The sequence below is a fragment of the Podarcis bocagei genome (genome assembly GCF_964188305.1).
Source record: "Podarcis bocagei genome assembly, chromosome: 12".
Taxonomy (NCBI): Eukaryota; Metazoa; Chordata; class Lepidosauria; order Squamata; family Lacertidae; genus Podarcis; species Podarcis bocagei.
This window is the reverse complement of record NC_138137.1, coordinates 38,039,718-38,052,948: the sequence shown is the minus strand read 5'-3', so window position 1 is coordinate 38,052,948 and position 13,231 is coordinate 38,039,718. Positions and strand designations below refer to the sequence as shown.

General features: G+C 45.1%; 1 protein-coding gene across 2 annotated transcripts in view; it reads right to left on the bottom strand.

The window, feature by feature from the left end:
* The window catches only part of PLXDC2 (plexin domain containing 2), a 236,174-nt gene extending 223,231 nt beyond the window's left edge, over positions 1–12,943 (bottom strand). For both annotated transcript variants that reach the window (XR_014000682.1, XM_081163229.1), the window contains exon 1: positions 11,773–12,943. Coding sequence is in view for 1 of the 2 variants with exons in the window: in XM_081163229.1 (XP_081019355.1) it covers positions 11,773–11,887 (115 nt within the window). In the remaining variant the exon portion in view is untranslated. The remainder of the gene's footprint in view (positions 1–11,772) is intronic.
* Positions 12,944–13,231: the final 288 nt, after the last annotated feature.

Genomic DNA, 13,231 nt, shown 5'->3' with positions numbered 1-13,231 from the left:
GCAATGGGCTACCTGTAAACAAAGGAACAGATGTCTGGGCAACTACATACCTATATACTAGAGGATTTCATTAGCATCCAAGCTGCCATACTGAATGGAGGAAACCTATGTGTTCAGATTTAAGTTACATATAAACTGAAAGAGCAGCAGTACAAATAGAATGGCAAAGTTGTGTGAACATTCCTGTCAGATTATTGTCATCTAGGCTGCCCTCAAAAACAGTGATTGCTCAACCCAAACCAAAATATTCATTTTTCACTGATAATTGGCTCTCTAGGCATAAAATGATGTTCAGATTCCTAAGCACCAACACACTAGAAATGCTTTCAGGTTAAAAAATTGCTACTCGCAAACTTAAAAGACTGCTTTCAAAAAGTGGGATTACTATAGCAGAAATGTGTTGGTGTTTCTCATGTGTATGTGTATTGTGCACACATAAAGATATAAAATATAAGATCTGTATCAGCAGCAGCTTAAATTAAACCATAGTAACCATATTTCATTTACAAAAAATAATGTATCACCTCAAAAGGCAACACAACAAAACTGAGGGGGTCTTACTATATACGAGAAAGGACTAACTGACATAGCATGGATCAGATCTGGGTTCTGGAGAATTTTTATTGCCCTCTAGCAGGTCTATTCAAATTTTAATGCAGGTAAAAAGATGTGTCCAGTTTTTTTCATAAGTAAAAGGAGAGAGAAATTAAAGTTGTTAGAAGCAGGTATTTCCACACTATAATGTTACACCTCTTTTGAATTGTGTATGCAAGACATACACACAAAATATGTAGCACAGGCTGCATTCTGTTGATGACAGAGCAGAGAACTCTAGGACCAGAGACACATCTTACCAAATAAACTCAGCTCATCACAAGTGTAACCATTCAGTATTCAGGGTTTCACAGCTACTGTATAGAGCATATATATTCAGATACAGTAACTCCACATGCACATAATGCTAAATCATTCTTTAGAATTACAAGAACAAGCCTATACAAACCTTAAGGCTCATGAGCTTCCAGAAGCTTTTGCTTCCGTTCTGACTAAACATGTCTGGCCAAACTGTGATAAGTCTTAACTATGGTTTACTCTAAAACAAGGCAACTTCAAAAACTGGTTTATGAAGCTAGCTTGTTTTCGACTTAACACTAAACTGGTTAAGCAAAAACAGAAGTGGAAATTTTCAGTCTCTTCACAGCTGCACTGGAGAAGATGAGGAAATACATGAGCCCGGGGCTCACACAGAGCGTCATCCTTGTAACACTAAACCATGGTTTTGCATTGTGTGTGAATGCAGCCACTGTGTCTCTGAGCTCTATAGCTGGGAAACCCTAAATACTGAATGGCAGCAGCTTTATTAAGGAGCACAGATATCCATGATGGGCTGAGTGTATTTGGCAAGATACACTTCTGCCCCAACCTCCAGTTCACTTGCCTGGAGTAGAATGACTCAGAAAATGCAGAAGCTGGCCACATCCCTGCTTCATATTATAAACTGCACATATTTTTACAGCATACACCTTCCCAAAATAAAGTCCAATCCCTACAGTTCTAATGTTAAAATAAAATTGTTTCATGTAAACATTGGATTCCTATGCTTTGGTACAATCCTATATTGTTTCCTGGGAATAAACCCAACTGAGACTTATTTTTGAGTAGGCACGTCTGGGATTGTGCCGTTAAATCTTTTCTTTCTTTGACTTCTGTTCATCAGTTTCAAAACAGCAAACATCATCCTAAGCTCCAATGACATGAGTCTACACAGCCAAGCAAGGAATGCGTTCAGTGGAATTATTCAAGTCTGTCTAGCAGTTATCTCATGGCTGAATTATTCTGCTCACTGTCAAAACAGCCTTTCTTGGAACCATTCTGATTTTAGTGCCTATAAATTATAGCACAATCCTAGCATACATTATTGAGACAAAACAATTGGCTACCTTCCTCTTTTTTGGAACGAAACACACACAGTAGCTTATCTAGGGTGACAAGAGCAGTGTCCTAACAGCAGGCGCAAGGTCTGGAATACAAGAATGACTGCCACTGATTGAGGTAGTTAAAATCAATATAATTGCATGAATCTCACACATTCAAAGAGAAGTTTCACATTTATTTAGTTGTTGTTGTTTTTTAAAAAAGATTAATGACATACAGGCAACCCCCATTTTAGATGTGACCAATATGTGAGCGATCACACACACACACACACACACACACACACACACACACACATTGTCGAACCTGTAAGTGACCCAGAAACTTTATAAAAGATGTCCCTAAAAGGGTGGCATAGGGGCAGGGTGAAGCAGAACAGAACAGAACAGAACAGAGCAGAGTGTTTCCATTTATGCAGGGGTTACGTTCCAAGTCACTGTGCGTTTAAGGGAATGTTTCTGTTTGAGGACCTTTTCTCGTTTAATTTAGTATTTGTTTTGTGGCAGGGCAAAGGGGGAAAGAGAGACAGTGCACATATTTAATGCAAGATGAAGGGAAATGTTGTTGCTATTATTTCCTGGATGCTTGTTTGTGAGCTTGTCAGTGAATTTCTAAAATGAACTTTTTGGGGCTCTATGCCTGCCTGGATATCACACTGACTGACTCCATATCCTTCCCCCAACCTGGAAGATATCCATCCTGATCTCATCAATAAGAGGCTGATTATGATTCCCCTGGTATGGTGTACTCTGCGCAGAAACAGAGGCTATTACTTCACATTTTCAAAACAGAGTGATGCTGATGTGCCCTGGATCAAATGAAATAATCATTTTTGTCTGTTGGCTGGAATACTTTGCTCCTATAATTTAGAGGGGGAAAGTGTTTTGGACAACGAAGTGAGAGAAAACTGCACAGGACTGGAAGCAAATATTTGTCACATTTTAAAAGTTTCCGTGTGGTGGGTTTTTTTGTTTTTTTTTACAGTGGACGCAAAGGTGTAATCAGCACTAGAATTCAAAAACAGGTGTCATGTGGTATGGCTTAATTGCTAAACAAGAGGTACAAAGTCAATCTTGTCTGAAAGTCACGGTTAGGCCCTCTTACATGAGACCTTTTCCCCTGTCCATAGATGTATAGAAAATAATTGGCTTTCTTTGGTGAAGAAACAGTAGCGCTCTGCACATGCATAATGACACCCCTTCCTAAATAAGTGATGTACAGATCTTATTGTGATGAAAGCAGCGAGGAAAAAAGTTGCAGCCCTACCAAGTCAAAATGTTACCAGGCACCACGGACTGTGACTTTTCTTATTTAATTACAATTGTAAATCTGTAGCTCTAATAGATAAAAACCTCAGTGTGGTGGTGGTGGGGTCACGATATATGGTTCACACCCTGGCACATGTGTGATTTGTTAAGGCACTGCACACACATGGAAGCTAGAGCATTCTTAAAAGCTCTCTTTCTGGAAAAACTTCAGCATTTTTCCTAAGTCCTCAGAACAACTGGGAGTCTTAATTGCTGGCTTCGCTTCCAAACAAACATTCACTTCATCCAGTTTAACCTGCTCAGTGTTTAGTCTCACTGGTGCAAAGCAGGTAAAGCGAAACCTTTTGGTGGCCCAACTTCTGCCTCTCAGTTCCGGCAGCTGCCATGGCAAAAGCATCCATGATAAACCTTAACATGGAAAATCTTATGAACTGATTAGCTTGGGAAAGCAGGCTAATAATGTTCAAGTGCACAGAGGGGATCGCAAAGTGGCTTTGAGACTACTTATGCCTCCTGAAACTGCAGCAAAGGCAGCAGTTCTGCCCTCTAGTGGGTAAATGTTAGCAAGATGAATTTATTCACAGAGATTTCGCAATCAGATCCTAGTTAGTAATGCTAACAGTTCACAGCTTGATCTACAAGGAAGATTCATTTTGTGTTACAAACATAACACAGAAAGGCTAATAACAGCTAAGGCTGAAGAACAAAAAAAATTGTCTCTCTGAAGAAGAAAAACTACAGAAAACCATGGCACAGTTATATAAGGAGCAAACTACAGTATATGATGTATACTAATGCATATAAAAATGCCCCGATAATTTGTTTTGGGGGGGGGGTTAAAAAGGTGGTTTGAGAGGAGTGGGATTTAAAGCAGAGAGCAGAGGTGAAAGAGGGTGCTTAACATTGTCCCTCATTGTTAGCACATTTGCAAAGCTGAGCAGGGTTCGGTATGGTTTCAAATTGAAAGGGGGATCGTGTGTCGAGATCCCTGCATTGCAGGGGGTTGGACTAGATCATTCTTGGGGTCCCTTCCAACTCTACAATTCTATGATTCTATTCAAATTCTCTAGCAGCAATGATCATGTAACACAAATCCATAGTTTCGTGCTACATGGACAAGCTATAGCAACCCCAGCCAAAGTGTTGGGCTCACACACTTCCCTTCCTGTTTCAAACAATGATGACTTGTTTCACATGAACTAAGAACCCTGGACAACCAGGGGTTATGAAGCTGACTTCTTTAATTAACCGGAATTCATTGCAAGCCAAGACTTCTGGATCATACAACACTTAAAATTCGCATTCCTAATCTGTCCTGACTCATTGCTTGGGTTTGTTGTGTGTTGCCCACATAGCGTTCAACCTCACTTTAGTGTTACGTGGAAATGCAGCCACAAGCAAATTAAGGAAATGGCAGGGTCATGATGTTGCTCTGGTGTCACAAAACCTTCGCAGACTCTCTGACATTTCAGACATAAAATTTTGCGATATCAGAGCAACATACCCCATGGTTTTGGGGAGTGTTAATCTCAACCAACCGAAGCCAGAGTCCTGGCCCTGCAATTTTCAGGATTTTACCAGAGAGCCTGACAGCATCCAGTCAGGTTGCATTCTACCATTATGACTCCACCTCCACCCCCAATTTCTTTCAATTGTTCCTGGCACAATTACAAAGCTTTTGCTTTCCGAGCCAAATTTGAATGCTGCAGGCTGTTGACGCCTTCTTCATAACTCTACAGCCACGTGAAAGCATCCCAAATAATATCCAAAATGGCATGGAGGAAGGGTCCAAAAACAGGATATAGATTTGAGAGATTAGTCTGTGTTTATAATGCCCCCCCCCCCGAGTTAGGTACACTCAAATCCATTCATTTTAATGGGCTTAAGCACTCCTAATGCTAGGCTGGATTGTGGCCAATGTATACATTTCAAACTAAAAGTAAATTAATGGGGAACTGAATATTGAACATATGAACGTGCCTTATGCCAAGTCAAGTCATTGGCCTGTCTGACCTAGTACTGCCTACTTCAGGAGTATGTTGGACTACAATTCCCATCATCCCTGATGATGCTGGACATGCTGGCTAGGGTTGATGGGAGCCGGAGTCCAACAGCACCTGGAGGGCACGGTGTTGGCTACCCCTGCCAGCTTTTCTCAAAAGCAACGTGGTACTCTCCAGTTGTTGTGGGACCAACTCCCATCAATCCCAAGCAACAGGGTCAAAGATCAGAATTGTAGTCCAGCAACATCTGAAATATATCACATTGGTTACAGCTGATCTAAAGCCACAGACAGATCTTTCTTCCTGGCTCTGCATCCTGTATTAGCAACTGAACCTTGGACCACTTGCGTGTAAAGCATGTACCTTACCACTCTGGCTTTCCCCCATTCATTCCTTGAGAATGAATGTGTGGTGTAGTGGTTAAGAACGGTAGTCTCAAAGTACACCTTTCCAAAAATACCCGAGGCGTTCCTTCTGGGAATGGTGGGGAACGAGATCAACAAAGACGACCAAACTCTATTCCAGTATGCGACAGCTGCCGCTAGGATACTTCTAGCGCAGAATTGGAAAAAACCCAACATTCCAACAATCAAGGACTGGCAAAATAAGCTAACTGAATATATCGATTTGGCAATAATGACTCAGAGGATTAGGCAACAGAAAAATACCAAATTTATTAACGATTGGAACAAATTTTTTTCGTATATAGAGAAGACATCAGGAAATGTTAAAATAACAGTCGGTATAATATAAAAACCGTGAGGTAGAGCATCCGGATTAACAAAAGATACTGCGGTATATAGTGTTGAGATAAAGGTCACGTCGTGGTGGTGGGAAGCTATGTAATATAAAAGATTGTATACTGATTTTTGTAATTTCTTTTCTGTTTTGCTTTTGTTAACAAGGTATATGTGTTTTTAAATGTTGGATTATAATAAAAACTTTTTAAAATTAAAAAAAAAAAAGAACGGTAGTCTCATAATCTGGGGAACCGGGTTCGCTTCCCCGCTCCTCCACATGCAGCTGCTGGGTGACCTTGGGCCAGTCACGCTTCTCTGAAGGCTCCCAGCCTCACTCACCTCACAGACTGTTTGTTGGAGGAAGGGAAAGGAGAATGTTAGCCGCTTTGAGACTCCTGAAGGGGAGTGAAAGGCAGGATATCAAATCCAAACTCTTCTTCTCCTTGGTGAACATGCAGGTATAAATATGATTACAATTTTTCTGGGTGGAAAAACCCATGTGCTTCTGTGGAAGGCAGAACCCACTATTTGTAAAGCCTTGCTCCTGGCACATCGCCCTGCTGTTCAGGTGTTATTGAATCACAATGTTACGTTGTGCAGTGATATGCTGCCTGGCACAACATTTAGAGTCTCAGAGCTTCAGGGGTCTAGAGAGACAATCCTGCGCCGCTGGAGAAAATGCAAGATTTGACATTGATTTCTGTGGGAATAGGGGCTCCATCTTGATAGGCAATCAAGAAGCAGTCTAAACCTTTGCTGCTTAAATATTTTTTACTTAACCTATTAAGGCCCACAGTATGAAGAAATCAATAGCGCTTAAAATGAATAAATATCAGTGGTATTAGTAAGTCAGTCTGTGCCGCTATGGTGGTAGATATTATTAAACTTATTACATTTACAATTATAAGAGCTAAATGACCTTATCTGATGCAGAATAACTGTGTTCTCTTAAACTGATTGATTGGTTATTATCACTGATCAGCCATCATAGGAAAAGTTTTATTATCAAGTGCTGAAGCTGGGATGGGAAACCTGTGATTCTCCATATGTTGTTGGGACTCCAGTTCCCACCATCCCTGACCATTAGCCATGCTGGTTGGGGCTGATGGGAGCTGGAGTCCAATAACATCTGTACCGTCACAGATGCCGCCACAGATGCCCCATTAAGTGCTAAAGCTCATCACTTAACGATCACCACCACTTCAGTTCATCATAGCACTTCTATCTTTTCTCCTTAGCCTCACCTAGTATAGTAGCACTCAGTATATTGACTTGTCATCTAACAATTCCCAAGTTTACCTGTCAACCCCCTTCTCCCTCTCCCAGGCCTTCTATGGTATCTTTGGGCTGCCAGATCTGGCACAGGGCCACCAAGGTTTTTCAGGCTCATTAGTCTGCTTTTTACAGGTGTCAATTATTCCATAACATCTGCTCACCTAGCAAATGGGAGTTCATGCCTGGTTATATCTTATGTATCGTTAGTTCAAAGAGCTTAGTCTGATGTTAATTTGTTAAAAGGCCAGTAACAGGAAAGACTGTGATGAAGGAATCTGACACAGGGAGACACAAGTGTTGATTCCTTATAATTGATTTGGCTGCATTCTCTGTGGCCTTCCAGCCAAGGGCTCTGATATTAAAGGCAGCTGCCATACTTGTCAGACTATGTCCATCTAGCCTAGTGACTACTCTGACTGGCAGCTGTTCTTCAAACTGCTCTCCAAGAGAGAGAGGTTTTCTGATGTGAACTCAGTGTGGCGTTAGAGGGGAAAGAGATTACAGTGAAAGACACACAGACGATGCCACGGGTGGCAAGACACTGGTCAGAGGAGAGATGGCTTTAAATCCCAGGAAATGGATTTACCAGGTGGCCTTGCCCAGCTCACGAACCTCCAGCCTCCGTAACCTCCGTACTGGAAATATCAATGGCAACCATCCTTCATAGGCATTCATGTGTTTTTAAATTTTCATTTATGAATCGCTTCCCATAAAGCATCAACAGTCAAACATAAATATGATTTCTAAGCCAATACAAATAAAGAGTGAGATGCAAATCTCCACTTCAAAGACTTCTTGGAAGAGGAAGGTCTTCAACAGCAGGGAGTACCTATGGTTAGGTCCTGCCACACTAAAATTCCCATTTCCAACATGATGTTTAACAGACTTTCTGGAGAGATGGCATCTGCAGGAGACCCTGCCCTTTGCAATGAGTCACTGAATATATAAGGGGTGAGATGATCTTTTAGGTACGTGGTCCTGAGCTGTATAAAGCTATGTACACCAGCACTAGCACCTTGAACATACCCAGGTAGCTAATTGGCAGCCAGTGCAAGTGTTTCAGAAGCAAACAGCTCTACATGATGGCGGTATTCTGCCCCAGTGAGAACCCCAGCCACTGCATTTTGCACAGGCATCAACTCCCAATCAACTTCAGGGGCATCCCCACATGGAGCACATGGCAGTAATCTGACCTGGAAGTTACTGGCACATGAAGAACAGGGGTCAGGCTGTCTCAGTCCAGATTGCAGATGAAATTCTAAATTGTCACCAGTGGCCAGGCATCTTATTCCATTGCTCAGATCCTCTCACTCATTTATTACTGTGTGTGTGTGTGTGTGTGTGTGTGTGTGTGTGTGTGCGTGTGTGTGTGTGTGTAAGTTCATGAGGCTCCCTGGCAATCCCCATTCAGATATTGCCCTGGCTGAGACCAGCTTAGCTTTAACAATGTGACAGCATTATCATGTGCCCACAGACCATCCTCTGGCCCCCTAGCAAACTGTCTTTGGGCAAATATTAGCTTGCAAAAGGCAAAGACTCTGAAGGAGCAAAGAGGGATTCTTCTTTAAGACAATCTGATGGAAAGCAGATATTCAGAAGCACTTTAAAATTATGTAAGCCCTAATACGCTTTAATCACTGCTTTGTACTCACAATCAAGATTGATTCCCCTCAGCCCCACTTATGGCTGCTGCGCTATGCAACTCTTACACAGCGGTAATAATTGTGTACAATCGAGATATGGTGGTTTTTTCAGATTAGCCTTAGGTAAATGGGTAGGATATGTGCACTCTCACAGTTTGGCCCGATTTTAAGGTTCAGTATGCACTCTGTGTAGGTTAGGATGAGCACAGTGTAACAATTCTGCATAATGATTCTTAAGGTAAAACAACCTGAGCACCTAGCTGTCGATGTTAACAGATGCCACATAAAAAGGCCACATAATTATAGCAGCAACAACATCCGCCACACCATCAGGAGCTCATTCACTTGGACACCCTCCAATATTCCACACAACATCACTCATCAACAGCGACAGCCTTCTGGTGTCTACACAGGATGAACAGAACAGCCTCTAAAGATAAATGGACCCAGATTTGAAATCCGAAGCAGCAATGTTGAGAAAACTCATCATTCTTCATCCACCAAAAAAAATCCTTCCAGTTGGAGATGCCAGTGCAATATGGTGGGAAAAGACCTTATTGGAAAATTTGATTCTATTCTCATTCAGGTCTTGACCAAAACCCAGGCTTGCTATGAATAGTCACTATTCTGATATGCCACAGGCATTCTGGACTTTTTGGATTTCATGCCCTTTTGCTTCTACGCTGCTTTTCCTCTCTGTATACTAGTGCATGTGTGCGCACACTCATAGGTGCAACCTGCCAAACACATCTAACAGTGAGTGCAACTCCACAAAAACTAATGCCACCATAAATTCTTAGCTTTCAATATGCCACAATGCCCTTTGCTGCTCCCCACCTCCCACCCCCAGTGACAGACTAATGCTACAAACCTACAAACACTTCAGAGTAAGTCCCACTGAACTCAGTGAGATTTGCTGCTGAGTAAACATGCACTGGATTTGTGGAAAATACTGGGGGGGGGGACATTATCCCATAGAATGCACACCACCTCCCCTAACTTCGTGAACAAACCTTAATAGCACAAAGCCTTTGATCTAGCCCTCTCCCCCCCCACACACATTTCCCTACCAGCTTAACAGCAGGAAATGAAAGGACAGGAAACAATATTGCTATATCTGAGAAGAATGTGAAACCTGTGTTCACTCTTTAAGGAAAAGCAACACCATCACCATTACATATTCACACCAGCCAATAATTTTTTTGTTTGCACCCTTGTAAGAACAGGAAACAGAACGGAAGGAATAGATGCTAGCTGCTGCTTTGAGCGCAAACCATCTTCTCACATAAAGAAGGGCAGAAAAGAACAGATTAGCACTTAAATAAAAGTGTGGGGCTTAATAGAGGGAGAGACAGAGGCTCTGGAATCCACTCTCCCCCACCATCCAATGCACAGATAAAAGAAGGCAAAGGAAGCCTACTGGGGCCTCTGTTTTTATCACACGTATGGAGATGGGAGAGTCCCAATGAAATGGTAAAGCTGCTTTGCAAGTCCACAAATGTTAACACTTCACATTCTACATTCTTGATGCAAGGATATATATTTTTCTGGCAAGGTTTCCATGTGCCTGTAGTAGCTGTATGGGAAGGAGAAGATAGAATGAGGTGGGCAAAACTTCATCAACTGAACTTCTACTTTCATAAGTAGATTGGAGGCACACAGAATTCAGCAACCCCATGCACAAGGAGAGATCGGATTGCCCATTCTGGATAGGCAGGCTGGTTTACAGGTGAAGATGCCAAGGCACTTGCTGCTGGACCAGGAAGCAAAGGTCTGCAGCCAGGACAGGTTACCTGCTCCCACGGAAACAGGTGGAATCCACTCAATCCACAAGGAAAAGATTCTGTACTCCTCTTTGGAGTCTGTTGAGATTTTCCTCTACCTCACTGCAAAGTCTGCCAGCAGCTGACCCTGAGCTATGTACCTAAGAACTCCTCAACCAGACAGGAATTCAGCAGGTGTCTATTTCTCACCACATTCCAGAACGGTGGCAGAAGTTGCACCAGCCCTGACATTTTTAGCGGGCATGGCAAACAGCTCTTTAATAAGAGTTTGGAGGAACCAGATTAATCTGACACATCATTAAAATCACACAGAGAAAGCGCCCTGAAGACCTTACCATCCCACACCCCTCATCTAAGGGAAGGATTCTTGACACACAAACCCATGGCTGCCCCCCACATTACACCCTTGGGGGACAATACTAAATTCCATCACTCAGGCAAGCATGTGCCAGGAGGAGGAGCAAGCAAGGTACGCTGTGCAAACAGTGGCAAGTGCAGTGAAATGATTGATCCAGCTGAATCCAAACACACCGTGCCAGCCTACATGGCTGGAAAGGGCTATGACAGAATCATAGAATCATCAAGTCAAAAGGGACCACAAGGGTCATCTAATCCAACGTGGGGCTCAAACAACAACCCTGAGATTAAGAATCTGGTGATCTGCCCACTGATGATAATGGATGTCAATTAGTCAGACTCTCAGTCATGCCTGGAACATCATTTGTTCCAGAAGCCATGGGGGGGGGGGCGGATTTTGGCCCTACAGGTGGAAACTGGTTGCAGTCCCCCAAGCCAAGAAAAAGAAACTCTGTACATTCTTCAAAGCCTCCTCCTAGCATAAAACTAAATTTCAGGGCTCAGAGAAATGGGTCCTCTCCTCAGTAAGGCGGGATCCTCTCACGCCAAAGATATTTAACCCTACTTAGTCATGGCAAATCTAGATTTATCACTTCGCCTGGATGAGGAAGAGCCAGCCCCCCCCCCCCAGTAGTCGCCCGTGCAAAACTTCAAGCGCGACGGTGAACTTTGCCACTTAGCTTAACTCTGCCCACCAGCGCGCGCGCAGACGCACGCGCCCCCAGCCCGTCCAGGCCAGCCTCCTCTCCTCTCCCTTCCTTCCTTACCGTGACTCTGCTTCGACTTCAGGGCGCCGATGAGCTGCAGCCGGTCCGCCAAGCACTGCAAAAGTAGCAGCACTCCCGCCGCCGCCGCCACCTGGGCTCCCCCCAGCTTCGCCATAGCGCCTCGCGGGCTGCGCGCTCGCCGGTCCGCCTCCCGCTGGACTCTCGGTGCGCCGCTTCGGGGAACTAAAAAAGCAGCAGCAGCAGCGCTCGGGAGGAAAGATTCGCGCGCCTCCCTCCCCCTTCCTTCCCTTTAAATCCGGGGTGGAGGAAAGTCACTTTTTATTCCGATCCGATTTCATTGAGCCGGGCAGGAGAGGCGCCGACGTATCCCAGTCCCGACTGTCGCCGCCGCCGCCGCCGCCTTTTTGTTTTTCCAGCCTGCGAAGCCAAAAGGCGATCTTAGTCCAACGGCATAATAACGAGGAAAGAAGGGCGTAAAGGGGCGTGAGTGCGTTTCCCCCCGGGCGAGAGTGTGAACAAGCGAAACCGAAATCGGAGCCGACCACTAAGTACCAAAGTCGCCCAAAAGCGCGGGGGGGGGGGGAGAGAGAGAGAGGGAGTGCTTTAGCGTGCGTGTGTGTGATCCCCACCGAGGAACTCTCCCTTTCTTTGCTAAGCCTGAGCCGATCTCAAAGGGAGGAGGGGCGGCCGGCTTCAGAGCCGACGGCGATCCTTTCCCCAAACAAAACAAAACAAGAGCCCTTTCCCTGGGAGTGTCCCCGCCACACACGCGTCCTCCTCGCAGACCCTGCCCCCTTCCTCGCAAACTCCTCCAAGCCGTGACTTCCCGCCGAGCGATCCAGTGGAGAAATCCAGGGGACAGAGTCTTAAAATGATTTCGGAGACAAAACAAGCCCTCTCGCTCTTCCTGCGCGAGGACGGGATGGAGCGGGGACGAGGGTGGTTCTCCGAGGAGCCTGAAGGAGGCCGGGTCCAGTCGACCCCCCCGCAATTGCCTTAAGGCGATTGCTTGAGATTAGGCTGGAGTCTTTTTCTTTTTTAAGAAGGCTGTCCAATTAAAAACAAAGCCAAATGGTAAGGGCGGGCGAGGGGCTGGAGGGAAGCGCCTCCGAAGCCACGCCGAGGTGGTCTCTCGAGGGAGAGGGCGAAGCAACGCCCGGGCAGATGCTGGATGCGAAATAGTTTGGCTGCTTGGCCGCCGCGGGAGGCGGGAGCGGCGCGCTCGCTCGCTCGCTTCCCTTTGGCCAGGCAGCCGGTGCCTCGCACTGGGGCAATGGGGCTCGCCTTGCTCAAGGCGTAGCAGCAGCAGCAGCAGCAGCCGCAGCCGCCCCGCTCGCCCTCCTCCCCCCACCTTCCTCTGCCGGAAGCCAGCTGCCCCGGCCGATGCTCTTCCCCGGAGGAAGACGAGAGACCAGCAGGAGCCGGAGAGAGAGAGAGAGCTCGCCGCCGCCGCGCCTCCTGCTGCTGCCTGGCGCTCCTCCTCGCAGCCGGCAGCGCT